General features: G+C 43.9%; 2 protein-coding genes across 2 annotated transcripts in view; one reads left to right on the forward strand and one right to left on the reverse strand.

The window, feature by feature from the left end:
• Positions 1 to 900: 900 nt before the first annotated feature.
• The window catches only part of Exd1 (exonuclease 3'-5' domain containing 1), a 20639-nt gene continuing 6375 nt past the window's right edge, over positions 901 to 15164 (reverse strand). Inside the window, exons 5-11 of the mRNA XM_028767016.1 lie at positions 12668 to 12726; positions 9397 to 9483; positions 7251 to 7355; positions 7091 to 7171; positions 5313 to 5456; positions 3868 to 4059; positions 901 to 2292 (exon numbers count right to left, since the gene is read on the reverse strand). Of these exons, the coding sequence (XP_028622849.1) occupies positions 1633 to 2292; positions 3868 to 4059; positions 5313 to 5456; positions 7091 to 7171; positions 7251 to 7355; positions 9397 to 9483; positions 12668 to 12726 (1328 nt within the window). The 3' untranslated portion in view covers positions 901 to 1632. The remainder of the gene's footprint in view (positions 2293 to 3867; positions 4060 to 5312; positions 5457 to 7090; positions 7172 to 7250; positions 7356 to 9396; positions 9484 to 12667; positions 12727 to 15164) is intronic.
• On the forward strand, positions 8982 to 9384 carry LOC114620851 (60S ribosomal protein L30-like). The gene has a single exon (XM_028767017.1). The coding sequence runs from the start codon at positions 8982 to 8984 to the stop codon at positions 9327 to 9329; it is 348 nt and encodes a 115-aa protein (XP_028622850.1). The 3' UTR covers positions 9330 to 9384.

The raw sequence follows: 15164 nt of genomic DNA on the forward strand, positions 1-15164 counted from the left end.
CATTTGCAGCTGTTGTGTGGGTTGCAATGGCTGTGTCTTTCCCAGAAGAAGGTATTTGTAACCCTCTGTCCCTGGCTCCTCATCTTTCTACCTTTGCCTTGTTCCCTGAGCCTTAGAGGAAATGGCAGAAATGTCTCGTTTAGGGCTGGGGTCCGATGCCCTTGTCTGCTTCCTAATTCTGTTTTTGAGACAGGCTTTCTCTCTGTAGCCCTGGCTGTCCTGAAACTCACTCTGTAGACCAGTCTTGCCTTAAACTCAGAGATCTGTCTGCCTCTGCCTCCGCCTCCCAAGCCCTAGGATCAAAGGTGTGTGCCACCACTGCCTGGCCTTCCTCTGGTTCCTGAGAGCACATGGTGCAGATACACATGCAGACAAAACACTCATAAAATAAAAATTAAAAACTTTCATTTTAAAATCCCTGGTCTCCTGTGCCCAGGTAGACTTTGAACTCAGTACATAGCTGAGAATGATCTTGAGTTTTGGATCCTCCTGCTTTGCCCTCTCAAATGCTAGGATTACAGGGATGGCCATTACATCCTGCTTTGGTTCTGGAAATCTGAGAGGGAACAGTAATTCCTTCAGTGACTCCATAAAACAATTGTTGTCCAGTGCTAATCCTGGACTGTCCCTGAACCCCCAAGGTGCACGGACAGTCCTGTAACAGGAGATTAATAGATTTTTTTTTTAAAAAATTAGTGAAGGAGTGTCTTCCCCATGCAGCCTAAGTTGGCCTCAAACGCCCATCCATCCCTGTCTAACCTCCCAAGTGCTGGGCTTAGAGGTGTGCACCACTGTATCTAGCTAGAATACAAATTTCTAAACAAGACTCTAGACCTAGAAGTTGAAATATTACCCTAAAATTTTTATACTCTCACTCAAAAAAGAGAAAAGGAGATGATCTGATGCCAAGGCAGGTTTATTGATGTGTGTACCCACAAATGCCCTCATTTCAGGCTGTGCTTTTTAATCTAAGAAAGTTAACACCTCTAGGCAAGTACAATGAACTCAGATTTTACATTTACCAGAAGGAAATAACAACAAAGACATTAGCGCCCTGGTCTCTTAGGATATAATGTAAATTGAGAGAATGCCCCCTACAGCGGCATCACCTGTTCTCTGCCCCCATAGGACACACAAAGTGCACAGTTCAAGTAAGGTCTTAAGGAAGAGCCGGCGGAATACATTTCTAACCTGTGTGTAAGTTTTTACATCTACTTCAATCTAAAGGCAAAACAAAACAAACCCAAACAAAAACATACACCTTTTGTTTTTCGGTGATGCTACGGACTGAACTAGTGGTCTGTGTAGCTGCCCCAGCTCTCCGCTGCCCACAGGAGCTGCCCTACAACATTCCTAAACCAAATCCTCCAGACACTGAGCCCGAGCTTTTCTTCTTCAAATCCTCTAAACCTAAAGAAGTACGCATCAGCTACTGAGACTATTTCCTCACACACTGATGGAAAATTTGACCTCACCCATTACTGCTCTCCTTAGGCCCCTCCTAATCCAGACAGGATTCAGCACTAATCTTGAGGCCACCATTTTCCCAGAAGCCTGTGGCTGAGACCTAACCCACCTACCCCATGAGAAACTCACAGGAACTCTATTGGCCTCAGCGACAAACCTTAAATCCTAAAATAGATTTAGAGATGGACTTATCCATGAATCTGTCTTCTCCAGGGCTGGACAGGGTGGAAGTGTAGAAACCATAGCTTTTTCAGGAAGATGGAAGGTGTCACTTGGTGTCTCCCAGGTTTCCTGAGGAAGAGAAGGTGACACCAAAGTGTCTTCCCTTGGGCTTGTTAAAGCTCCCTTATTTTCCACCAGCAGCAACTGCTCTATCTCCTCTTTCAAAGAAAAATGTGATTGACACGTCTGCATGGGAGGCAGGGAGCAGGCTTCCTTGGCTCTCAGGGCTTCTGGCCCCGCTGACTCCCAACTCACTGATTTGTTCTCAGAGTCCTCGCAGGCTTTGCCTTCCTTCCTGGGAGGCAAAATTTGAGACTTTGCTGTGGTTTGTTTAGATTCTTTATCCAAAAAATTCTCATCCATATGAGATTCCTGACATATAAAGTGTGGAACTTGGTCTACACCAGACGTCTTACAAAATAAGAAACCCTGGACTCGCTCGTCCTTCCCTGCTGTGCGAGCTGCTGGCTCCTTTGGGTGCAGCAGTGTCCTTATGAGGAGGCCCTGTGCGTTCACTCTGTACTCCTTTGCAGCTCGCTCTCGGCGCTGCTTCTGGAAGTCCTGGAGTTGAAGCAGCTCTGCCGGCAGCTCCATACATGCAGGCTAGGAAAGCAAAGAAGCACAGGTTTACAAAGGCCTTAACGTGACCCCTGAAAGCCCGCAGACAGGCAAATGAATTTACTCAAATGTGCTCCTGTAGTGCCATCTAGTGTTTTCAATAAAATTACTATTTAAAATTTTTGATTGTACTGTTTTTGAGTAATTTAAGTATTTAAGAAAATTAAATATATATGTGTGTGTGTAAATAAGGAAAATGTGACTTTCCCAACATGACTTCATTTGACTTAGAAGGTGCGCCCTCTGAAAAGCTGTAGTATCCAGGTACTAGTGAGCTCCAATAGTGTCGTCCATGTACACGTGAGCTCTGGTGTGTGTGAATGATTGTACTAAATGACTTCTGTGTGTGGTAACTGGGATCCCACCTAGGCTTTGTACAAGGTAGACAAGTAGTCTACCACTGACCTACATCCCAGGTTCTAGATTACATGTCAATCCCCTCCCCAAATATGAATTTTTATAACTTTATTTTTTTATTTTTTAGGTTTTTTCGAGACAGGGTTTCTCTGTGTAGTCCTGGCTGTTCTGGAACTCACTCTGTAGACCAGGCTGGCCTCGAACTCAGAAATCCGCCTGCCTCTGCCTCCCAAGTGCTGGGATTAAATGCGTGCGCCACCACTGCCCGGCATAACTTTATTTTTTCCAGTATCTTTTTTAGGGGGAAGGGTCTCATCATCATGTAGCCCACAGTGATATTATACTAACTCACCATGTCCTGGCCCCAGCCTCCTGAGGACAGGTGTGTGCTGCTTTAGTATATTCATATATTTTGGGGCAGTTTGCTGCTATTTGTTTTAAAGCTAGGTCTCATGTAGCTTGGGCTGGCATAGAATTCACCGTGTAGCCGGGCGGTGGTGGCGCACGCATTTAATCCCAGCACTTGGGAGGCAAAGGCAGGTGGATTTCTGAGTTCAAGAGTTCGAGGCTAGCCTGATCTACAGAGTGAGTTCCAGGACAGCCAGAGCTATACAGAGAAACCCTGTCTCAAAAAAACCAAAAAAAAAAAAAAATAATAATAATAATTCACCGTGTAGTACCAGATGACCTTGAATTTCTGATCTTCCTGGGAGCAGAGGTTACAGGTGTGAGACACCATGCCCAGTTTATGTGGTTGTCAAACCCAGGACTTCATGCATACTAGGCAAGCAAGAACTCTTCCAAATTAGGTACATCCGTAGCTTTACTATCTTATTATTTTTAATATAAAGATCTGTCTTGAAGATTGTCCCATATTAGCACCTCTAAGGGTTATACATATATGTCATTACTTTACTAACCTTAATGGTATCACAAGACTGTAATCTCAGCTGCTCAGGATGGAGACAGGACAGACACCAAGGCCATCCTAAGACAACTCAGTCAGACCTTTGCTTAAGACAAAACTTTAGAAAGGTCTATGCATGTAGTTTATTGGTAGAGTTTGCTGAGAATGTGTGAGTCCTAGTGATCTCTAGCACTGCAAACATACAACCACACAAGTAAGTTCCCAGAAACAGTAGGTATCGCTGTGTTCAAGGTGAGGAAGAGGCAGAGAACACACCCACAGAAAGCTGCACCTACCTCTATGCCTGCAAGCCGGTCTGCAGAACCTTCTCGGTAGGCATTCAGGTACCCATCCACCAGTGTGGTTAAGTCTGACATCACCTCATCCAGGAGCACCAATCGAAGTGGAAGCAGGTAGGTTGTCTCCAGGGCCAAGATTTTCAATAAAGAGGGTGGAAGAGGTCTTGTCAACCATATTTCTGGATTTTCCTAAAGACAGCAAAACAATTTCTTTTTTTCTTTCTTTCTTTCTTTTTTTTTTTTTTTGTTTGTTTTTCGATACAGGGTTTCTCTGTGTAGTCCTGGCTATCCTCAAACTCAGAAATCTGCCTGCCTCTGCCTCCCAAGTGCTGGGATTAAAGGCGTGCGCCACCACCATCGCCCAGCTTCTTTTTTTTTTTTAAGAATTATTTATTTATTTATGTTTATATGTCCACTGTAGCTATCCTCAGACATACCAGAAGAGGGCATCTGATCCCATTACAGATGGTTCTAAGCCACCATGTGGTTGCTGGGAATTGAACTCAGGACCTCTGAAAGAGCAGCCAGTGATCTTACCCACTGAGACATCTCTCCAGCCCCAGCAAAACAATTTCTAATTAATACTAAGTAAAATTTAGCTGGGCAGTGGTGGGTGTGCCTTTAATCCCAGCACTTAGGACACAGCGGCAGATCTGAGTTCGAGGCCAGTCTGGCCTACAGAATGAGTTCAAGGACAGCCAGGGCTACACAAAGAAGTTCTGAAACCTTTTCTCTAAAAACAACAACAACAAAGTAAATTTTTTTTTATAAAAAATGACTGTTTTTAGTTGCTTAAGTTAAAACGCTGTCATTTTCTTCTATTGCTTTCTATTTTCACATATCCGTGGCCTTCGTGCAGTGTCCCTCCCCCCAGTACACAGACAGCATCTGTGAGTCAGAGAACAGGAGGGCTGGGAAGAAGGCTGGTGTGTCTGAACTTCTTATTCCAAGCTGGAGGCAGCAAGCTAGGCATGTAGCTTGCCTACTGTGTCTAGGATTTCATTCCCAGTACCATAAAACTGGGAGGGCTAGGGATCAGCTGTAGAGCACTTGCTTGTCATAAACAAAGTGCTGAGTTCTATCCCCAGCAGCATTAAAGGAAAAATGCTGGAGCAAATAGACTTTAGCATATGACCAACTGTAGGTAATAAATACAGCTACAATCCAGGTCTGCATGTAAGGATATTATGCTCTAAGGGAAATTATTGATATGGCTTTGGGAAAAGCAACTAAGATGATTTTGGTTCCAATATCTTAATTTGAGTACTTTTTAATTTATAACCAACTAATCTGGACCCTGGCTTCTGTCCACTTGAAACCACAGACTGCGCCTCACTGGTACATCGAAGACTCTGGCAAAGCTCATCACTTCTCTATCCAACGGGCTAACAGTCCTGTGCAGAGCACACCTGAAATTTGACAACACATCTTTCAATACTTACCTGAATACGTTTCTTTCTCTCTTCTAAAAAGAAAAGGTATTTGGGAGCAACTTTAAGGTGTCTGATTAAACTCTCCTGCAAAGTACTGATACAGTTTGGAAGAAAGCCACCCGTTGCCATAGAAAACTGAAGGACATCAGCTACCTGAGGTATGAAACAGAAAACAATCACACAACAAAAGAGGATTAGGTAATACACAGAAAAGGATCTCACCTCAGAGGAATTCTGGGAGAACTGACACCTTGACTTCTCACCTATAGGAGCCTTCTCACCTATAGGAGACCTTATAAAAACTATAGGAGTGAAAATCAAAGCGGTCATGCTCAAGTTGTGATCAGTTATAGCAACAATGCTTGTCTGATGTGCAGGGCTCTGAGTTTATTCCACAGAAAGGAAAAATATTTATGCTGATGGCTCCCTGAGAACAATGAAGATTCCCCCTTAGACTTTGGGAGTAAGCATGGCACAAAAGCACTGTTAATACTGTGTACTGAAAGATTCTAAAAGAAGGCCCAAAGGAACTGCAAACATAAGAAATGGTACAAACTTTGTAAGTAGAAGAGTAAAAATGAGCTACATATTTAAACAGGACACTAAAATTTTAGGAATTGATCCTCAAAAATAAAAATCAATCCCCAAAGGAAAAAAGATCAAGGAAAGGAGAGAAGGGAAGAGGAAGAACAGGAGGGAGAGGAGAGAGCACCACTTCGACCAGTGACTTTAGTATCTCAGGGTCAAATCTGATACCAGAAGAGGTTTAAGAACAGGGCTAGGCGTTTCTCATTTCTTTAAGGTCCCTTGCAAGAATCAAATCAGATCTCATCAAGATATTATTCTGAAGCCAGGCGGTGGTGGCGCACGCCTTTAATCCCAGCACTTGGGAGGCAGAGGCAGGCGGATTTCTGAGTTCGAGGCCAGCCTGGTCTACAGAGTGAGTTCCAGGACAGCCAGGGCTACACAGAGAAACCTTGTCTCGAAAAACCAAAAAAAAAAAAAAAAAAAATTATTCTGAGCCATATAGGTTTTTTTTCATTTTTAATAAATAATTTACTTACTTTGTTTTACACATATGTTAGCCTGCATGTATGTATGTGCACCATATGTGTACCTGGTGCCTGCAGATGTCAGAAAAGGGCATCAGTTCCACTGAAGCTGGAGTTACTGATGGGTACATAGGTGCTGGGAACAAAGCCCAGGTTCTCTGCAAGAACAGCCTGTGCTCGTAACCACTGAGCCATCTTGCTAGCCCCATAATAGGTTTTTTTGAGGAGGAATATAGCAGCTTCAGCAACCTACACCCTGAGGTAAACACTTTTAAAAAAAAGGTGCACTTATTCATTTCATCGTAAGTCAACTTCTTAAGCTTCTGGGTGTCATGGGGCACCCACCTTCCTTTTTTTACAATTCTAGAGCAAAAAGAGATGACTTCCTCCTCAATGTTTCTAAGTAACTTTTCCATACAATTTTTATAGCTCACCAAATGTTCTCACAAGTTACACACACAATTCATGTGATAAACGGGCAGGAATGGGCACCAGGAAAAATAGGCTCATTTTTCTTTTTTTTAGGGTCTCCCTCAATAGCATTGGATGATGTAAAGCTCTCTATGTAGACCAAGCTAGCCTTCAACTCACAGGGATCCACCTGCCTCTGCTTCTCTTCTAGAAGTAAAACCATGCGCCACCACACCTGCACAGTCATTTCTCAGACAGGGAGTCTTTCTTTCTTTTCTACCAGGCTCCTTGTGTGCTGGTCTGTCCTCTGCGTTCCCTTTATACCTGTGTGTCAAAGACATTGTTCAGCATAATTCCGTACTGATGTGACAGGCAATCTGAGAGCCAGCGACAATCATGGATAACCTAGGGTGTCAGAAAAGGAGACAGTTATTAGAGCCTGGCCACTGACCTCATCACCACAGGAGTCAGTGTCTACACTCACCTTTAAGATTCTCTTGTCTTCTAAGATCATCTGAAGTCCATTGTTGAAAGCACGACTTCCCAGAAGGAAAATATCAAACAAGTAAACTCGGCTGTTTGTGGCCACCTACAATAGACAACACTGCAGGGTAAAGACAGAGCAGAGGGCAGGGAATAAGCACAGGCCAGAGCAGGGGATCTGAGGACAAAATGAAATTCTGGGCATCCTCACTGTTGAGCTGGCAGTGGACATTCAAACAAAACTTACGAAGAACAGCTTTATGGGTCTGTTTTGTTCGTTTTTAATTTTTTCAAGTCAGAGTTTTTCTGTGTAGCCCTGGCTGTCCTGGAACTTACACTACAACTCAGAGATCTGCCTGTTCCTGCCTCCTGAGTGCTGTGAGGGATTAAAGGCCTGTGCCTCCACTTCAAGGCTTTTCCCCCCTTCAGACTGGGTCTCTTACTAGAAACGAGGCTAGACTAGCTAGCTAATAAATCCCAAGACCTGCCTGTTTTTGCCTTTCCTGGGATTACAAGCATGTTATATCACATTTGGCTTTTGAAGGTTGTGAGTTCTAGGTATAGAATTCAGGTCCTAACAACTGAACTATCACCCCAGCCCTTAAACACAATATTGACTAAAAAGTAATCACTCTTGTCCCTCTTGACAACTTTTCTTGGTGGTAGGTATCTGTACTGAAGACAGGAATATAGCAACTGAGAAGATGACAGAAAAAATTACTGAAGGCCCATGAGATGGCTGAGCTGGTAAAGGTACTTGCCGCCAACCCTGAGAACCAGAGCTCAACCCTAAGGAGGCACACAGTAGAAGAGACTGACTCCTGCAAACTGTCCTCTGACCTCCACAACACATGTGGTACCATCCCCAAATAGATACATGTAACATTGCTTACTTTATATATTTTTTTTTCTTTCTTTCTTTTTTTTTTTTAAAGACTTATTTATTTATTACATATGAATACACTGTAGCTGTCTTCAGACACACCAGAAGAGGGCATCAGATCTCATTACAGATGGTTGTGAGCCACCATGTGGTTGCTGGGATTTGAACTCAAGACCTCTGGAAGTGCAGTCAGTGCTCTTAACCACTGAGCCAACTCTCCAGCCCTTACTTTATATTTTTAATATATTATGTGCATGACTGTTTTGCTTCATTATGTCTGTGTACCACATGCATGCCTCGTATCCTCTAAGGTCAGATGTGGCCACTAGATTTCCTGCAATTGAAGTTACAAGTAGTTGTGAGCTGCCATGGGGTTGCTGAGAATTAACCAGGTTCTTCTGCAAGAACAGTAAGAGCTTTGAATCCTTGATCCATTTTTCAAATCCCCATTGGCTTCCTTTTTAAAGAGAGTAACTGAGTAATGGAAGAATGGCTATTCCTAGGGCTCAGGGTATATGTAGCTTGGTGAAGGAATGCATATCTAGGATGTACAAGGCTCTAGGTTCAAGCCCCCAGTACTTCCAGGAAAGAAAAAGAAACCAATAATGGAAATAAGTGAGTTATAGAATAGTTCATGAGTGGCAGCAGTGGCACATGCCTTTAATCTCAGCACTCTGGAGGTAGAGGCAGGTGGATCTCTGAGTTCAAGGACAGCCTGATCTACAGAGTGAGTTCCAGGACAACCTATTGAACAAAACCAAAGAAAACATTTTAGTTTTAAAAAATCTTTTGGCTCTTGGTAAGTGAGCTCTGCTGGGTTGGGGGCTGTCTCGCACCTAAGGCAGGAAGATGGTGGCCAAAAAGAAGGTGAAAAAGTCCCTGGAGTCGATTAACTCTAGGCTCCAGCTTTTTATGAAAAGTGGAAAGTACATGCTGGGGTACAAACAGACTCTGAAGATGATCAGACAAGGCAACGCGAAGTTGGTTATCCTCGCCAACAACTGCCCAGCTTTGAGGAAATCTGAAATAGAATACTATGCCATGTTGGCTAAAACTGGTGTCCATCACTACAGTGGCAATAATACTGAATTGGGCACAGCTTGTGGAAAATATTACAGAGTATGCACATTGGCTATCACTGACCCAGGTGATTCTGATATTATTAGAAGCATGCCAGAGCAGACTGGTGAGAAGTGAATAAGAAAGTTTTCCTTTAATAAAACTTTGCCAGAGCTCCTTTTGAAAAAACAAAAAAATCTTTTACCTGAAGCCAACAGAGTTTCCCATGGCGACACACATTAGCTCCTTCAGCAGCAACACTCAAGACACTCTGCTTCTTGATGTGGAGCATCTGTTAAGAAAAGGAACACACCTTTAGTCCCAGCACTTGGGAGTCAGAGGCAAGCAGATCAAGCAGTTTGAGGCCAGTCTGGTTTACAGAATGAGTTCTAGGACAGCCAGAGTTACACAGAGAAATCCTGTCTCAAACAAACACTAAAGAAAGGGAAGGTTTTGGAGGAATAGATGTCTTTTATGATATTGTGATGCTAACCACCATACTCTGACAAGTGATAAACACTGGGTTTGGGGGAAGGGCTAAGAAAGGGTCTCATACCTCAGGCTGACCTCCAACTAAGCTACTAAGTCCAAGCAGGTCTTATCCACTTGATTGTCTGTTTCTAACCCCCAAAGTGCTAAGATCATAAGAATGTAGCAAAATCATGTGTGTGTGTGTGTGTGTGTGTACATTCTCTTGTGAGTATGTGTGTACACCTGCATGTGAGAACAGAGATCCATGTCTTCCCCAGTCACTGCCCACCTTACATTTTTGAAGACAGGTTCTCAGTGAACATGGAACTCACTGGTTTGGTTAGACTAGCTGTCCAACAGCTCCAGGAATCTGCCCATCTCTGTCCCTCAGCAGTGAGGGAACAGAGGCTCATGCTCTGTTTTTATCTAGGTGCTGGGATCCTAACTCAGGCCTTCATGCTTGCACAGCAAGCATTTTTGCTGACTAAGGCATCTTCCCAGCCCCTGGATCATCTCCCTCCCCCCCCACCCCGCCACTCTCTCCGTTTTCCCAAGACGGGTTTTTCCATGTATTCCCGGCTGTCTGCCTGTACTGGAACTCACTCTGTAGACCAGGCTAGTCTTGAACTCACAGAGATCCTGCTTCTGCCTCCCCCCCCTCCCCCCACCCAAGTGCCTGGATTAAAGGTGTGTGCCACCAAATGGCATTTTTCATCACTTTTTTATGTAAATTGACTAACACAAGCCAGTTTGCTTCACGTATACACATAAATCACCATTGAACACACTTTCTCCTCAGTTCAGTCTTAGCAGAAGTATAAACACATACCTGGAAGGAAAATCACCAACACCCGAAATACTAATGGAAAGAACCTGCTAAAAGTCAGTTCTCCCTTCAAAGACATGTATACGTCAGGCCTGGTGGTTTCCATCTGTCTTCCCTGCTACTTTGGAAGCTAAGGAAGGATTGAGTTGGAGGGCACGCAGAGAATATTATGGAGGCTTTGTCTCTGAATCAGTAACAAATTAAAGTGACCCCTGCACACCCAATTATAAGTTTATATCCAACACAAAAGTTGGTGACTCTCCTGAAGTCCATCTGAACATGAGGACAGTTATTTCCTTTTTCCAAATCCATTGAGATAATACCTAAGCACTCTCTGGATGGTTCCTTTGAAACCGTGAGTCAGGAGCAGGTGTGGTGTGGTACTCCTGTAATCTGAGAGAGGTGGAGGATCAGGAGTAGGTCAAATGATGACATAGGTCAAACTCAGCTACACAGGAAGTTTGAGGCTGCACAGGGTACATGAGACCCAGTCTCAAAAATCCAATTGCTCTCTCCAAGGTCAGCCAGCCTGGTACGATGGGGCACACCTATAATCTTACTCTGGAGGGGCTGAGGTAGGCAGATCTGTTGTTCATGGCCAGCTAGAGGCACTCTTTTTTTTTTTTTTTTGGTTTTTTCGAGACAGGGTTTCTCTGTGTAGCCCTGGCTGTCCTGGAACTCACTCTGTAGACCAGGCTAGCCTCGAACTCTCGAACTCAGAAATCCGCCTGCCTCTGCCTCCCAAGTGCTGGGATTAAAGGCGTGTGCCACCACCGCCCGGCTGAGGCACTCTTTTTTGTTTTTTTGTTTTTTTTGGTTGGTTTGGTTTTTTGAGACAGGGTTTCTCTGTTGTAACCCTGGCTGTCCTGGAACTCACTCTGTAGACCAGGCTGGCCTCGAACTCAGAAATCCCCCTGCCTCTGCCTCCCAAGTGCTGGGATTAAAGGCATGTGCCACCACTGCCCGGCTTGAGGCACTCTCAAAAGTAAGTAAGTAAAGACAGGGGAGATGGCTCAGTGAGAAAAAAAAGTGCTTGCCTTACAAGCCTGATGACCTAAGGCAGTTCTAGGCTACCCTGGGCTAGCTCTGACTGAGCAGACCTGATGATCTAGGTTTGATGCAGTGGTGCACATCTATAAGTCACACATTCCTACTGTGCGATCGGTGATAGCCCAAGCATTCCTACTGTGTGATGGGTGACAGAGACAGGATAATCCCACAGAAGCATTGGGTCAGCTACCCTGAAGTGCACAGCACAGTAGCAGAAACAAGAAAGAAACTGCTTCAAATACTGAGGAAGAACTGATCCTGAAGGATGTCTGCTGACCTCCATATCCATGCCATTGCACTTATGCCTAAGGATACATACATAGGTACACATGTACATACATACATATACATATGTGTATGCATAAATAAAATTAAATTAAAAAAAACACTAAAGCATCTGGTGAGATGGTTCAGTGGTTGAAGGTTGGCTGTTTTAACAGAGGACCTGGGTTTGATTTCTAGTACCCACATGGCAGCTCACAACCAAATCCCAGAGAATCTGATGATGTAACAGATTTAGTAGGTCCCAAAACAGCACAACTGATTCATGGTGAAAGTACCATTAGGCTGTAAAACTCTGTATGTAGTCAGCAGCACCTGCCAAAACTAAAACACAGGTCTAATCCATCAAAGTCCATAGTCAGGAGAAGTCTCCATCAAAGTCCATAGTTAGGGCAAGTCTCTAAATGTACTAGCCTTGCTTTTTCCACTTCTAGCTAACTTTTTTTGTTAACTAAAATAGGCCAACCCAAGACACAGGTTTTGTGCTTAAAAGCTCACCCTGAGAAAGGCTTGGGCTACACTGGGATCCTGAACATCCAGTGTAATCACACTGGCTGGCTAATAAAGACATTTTATTGGCTTAACCCCATGTCAGAGCAGTCTTCTTTGGTGAATACCCCACAACAATGCCCTTTTCCGGACTCCACATACACTATCTGAATGTGATACACAAACATACATGTAAGCAGAACACCCAAACACAGAGTACTTTAAAAACTATTTAAAAAATAATAAAACTACCAAAATACTCTGTTACTAGGGAAAACATCAGTATCTTAAAATCAACTTGTAAGACACAGACAGGATATCTATACAGACCACACTGGAAATGACTGACAGTACTTACTGCAGCACCAAACTTCTGCTGGAACTGATCAATGACTGTGTATGTCACCTCCTCTTCCTCTACAAGAGAAGGATGACATTGAATGTACTTGTCTTCCCTCGAGAAGAGAATGGCCCTCCTGTTAATTTTAGATATACTCAAACCACTCAGCAAGCACCTTTACCCACTGACCCATCTCAAGTCAAGCACTTTGAAAAGGTATTTCATAACAAACAGTAACAATTTAAAGTAAACGAGTCCTGAAAAAGAACAGTACCCACATGGTTGGAGTTCTCTAAATCTTGCTAATTATTAATATTAGTTTTTCTGAGACAGGGTTTCATGTAGTTCAGGTTAGCTTTGAACTCACTAAGTAGTTGAGGATGTCCTTGAACTTCTGATTTTCCTGTCTCTACTTCCCCAGTGTACTACCACATGTAATGATAATGGAGATGGAACCCAGCTCAGTGTTAGTGTAAGGCAATCATCCTATGAACTGAGCTATGTAGCAGGATAACTTCCTGCTACTGCTACAATGTATATGCAGTGGAGCTTGTGACTGGGCAGTATGAAAGGCAGACAGAGTGAGGAGTTGGGAGGAGAGGAGGAAAGAGAGGAAAGGGAGGAGAAGAAGGAGGCTATCGACCATGGAGGAATACAGATGGGTCAAAAGCAGTCCTGGATAGCAACTTCTTTCAAAAGGTTAGATATTGGGTAACAATTCTAATTGTATGGGCATCTTGTTATTTGAGCATTTCCAAATATATAAATCCATTGGATAATCTTTACGCATTAGGAGTCTTTATTCTACCGGGTACCAGTGAGGATGACGGAAATTGTCTGGGGTTCAGCTGAGCTTTGTGGATGCAGCATGGTGGATTGGCAGAGCGATCCCCCACACCAGCATCTTGTGGGTCTAGTTATGGCACACTTGGCCTCTGGCCACTGCTAGCTGTGGCGAACATGGCTTCTGGCCACTGCTAGTGTAAAACATGGCGGCCAGAGCTAAGCAGAGCCGCCCTGCAGATTAGATAGCTCGCCCACGCAGTGGCATTTTCTAAATATCTCCTGTTACAGAGCTACATCCCTAGACCCTAACTTAAGATTTCTTTTTCTGTGGTTGTCTTGATCATGGGTGCTATTTGATTGCTGTGAAGAGATACTATGGTCAACCCAACTCTTATAAAAGAAAGCATTTATTTAGTGCAATTTGAGAAGGTTTGTCCATTATCATCATGTCAGGAAGCAGACAGCCATAGTGCTGAAGCAGTAGCTGAGAGCTCTACAAGATCCACAGGCAGAGGGGGGGGAGGGGGGGCAGAGAGAGAGAGAGAGAGAGAGAGAGAGAGACAGAGAAAGAGAGAGAGACAGAGACAGAGACAGAGAAAGAGAGAGATTGAGGGAGGGAGGGAAGGTGAGAGGGAGGGAGGGAGAAACAGACAGAGAAAGAGACAGACAGACAGACTCTGGGCCTGGTATGGGTTTTTGAAACCTGGAAGCCCAAAGGAGACACACACCCTCCAACAAGGCCACACTTCCTAATCTTTCCAACCAGTTCAATTGGGAACTTAGTATGCAAACTTCTGAAACTCCTGGGGGCTTTCTCACGTGAATCAGCAGTTTGGTTCCCAGCACCTGTGTTGGGCAGCTCACAGCAGCCTGGAACTCTAGTTCCAGTGGATTTGATCCTCTTCTGGATTTCATGGGCACCTTCACTCATGTACACATAGACACACACAGACACACACAAACACAATTAAAAAATAATCTTGTTTTTAAAAGATGCATTTTGGACTGTTCAAGATAGTTCAGCTAAAGACTTGGCAGCAGGTGATGTGAGTTAATCTCCAGGGTCTGCAAGTTGGAAGGTGAGTTTGTCCTCTGATTTTCACAAAAGAGCCAAGATGTACAGAGACAGATTCACAGGCACACCCCGCCCCCCACCATCCTTTATTTCCTAATCTCTAACACTGTGGTGCAAATGCCACGATGCTAATGGACAACTCTGTAGGGCAACCACCCTCCCCTTCTGCATTTATAAAGGCTCTCTGATTGACTTCAGCTGGTCTCAAGGTTTCAAAGATTGTCTATTGGCTGACTCTTGAAGGTCTCCATCTCAGATTTCTCTAGGCGATTTTTTTTGTTTTGTTTTTGTTTTTTTGGGAGACAGGGTTTCATTATGTAGCCTATGCTGCCCTCAGCTTACAATCTTCCCAGCAATAGACCATCTGAGTGCTAGCTAGTATCCTGGGCTTTTATTCAAGCAAGCTGGCCAAAACTGAAGGTTTTAAAGTCGGCTTACCACAGACTAGAGTCACTGTGTAACTAATGCAGCTGCTCTCATGGCAGCCAGACACCGCCACTGTGGTACTTCTCCATCTGTGGAGGTGTTTATTCAAGGACCCAGCAACTATAGGTTCTCAACTTCTCAGGAGTGGCTTAGCTATTGTTACTGATTTAACACATTCTTCTCTCTTCTCTCTCTCTCTCTCTCTCTCTCTCTCTCTCTCTCTCTCTC

Source organism: Grammomys surdaster, unplaced genomic scaffold (genome assembly GCF_004785775.1).
Source record: "Grammomys surdaster isolate TR1022 unplaced genomic scaffold, NIH_TR_1.0 170, whole genome shotgun sequence".
Taxonomy (NCBI): domain Eukaryota; kingdom Metazoa; phylum Chordata; class Mammalia; order Rodentia; family Muridae; genus Grammomys; species Grammomys surdaster.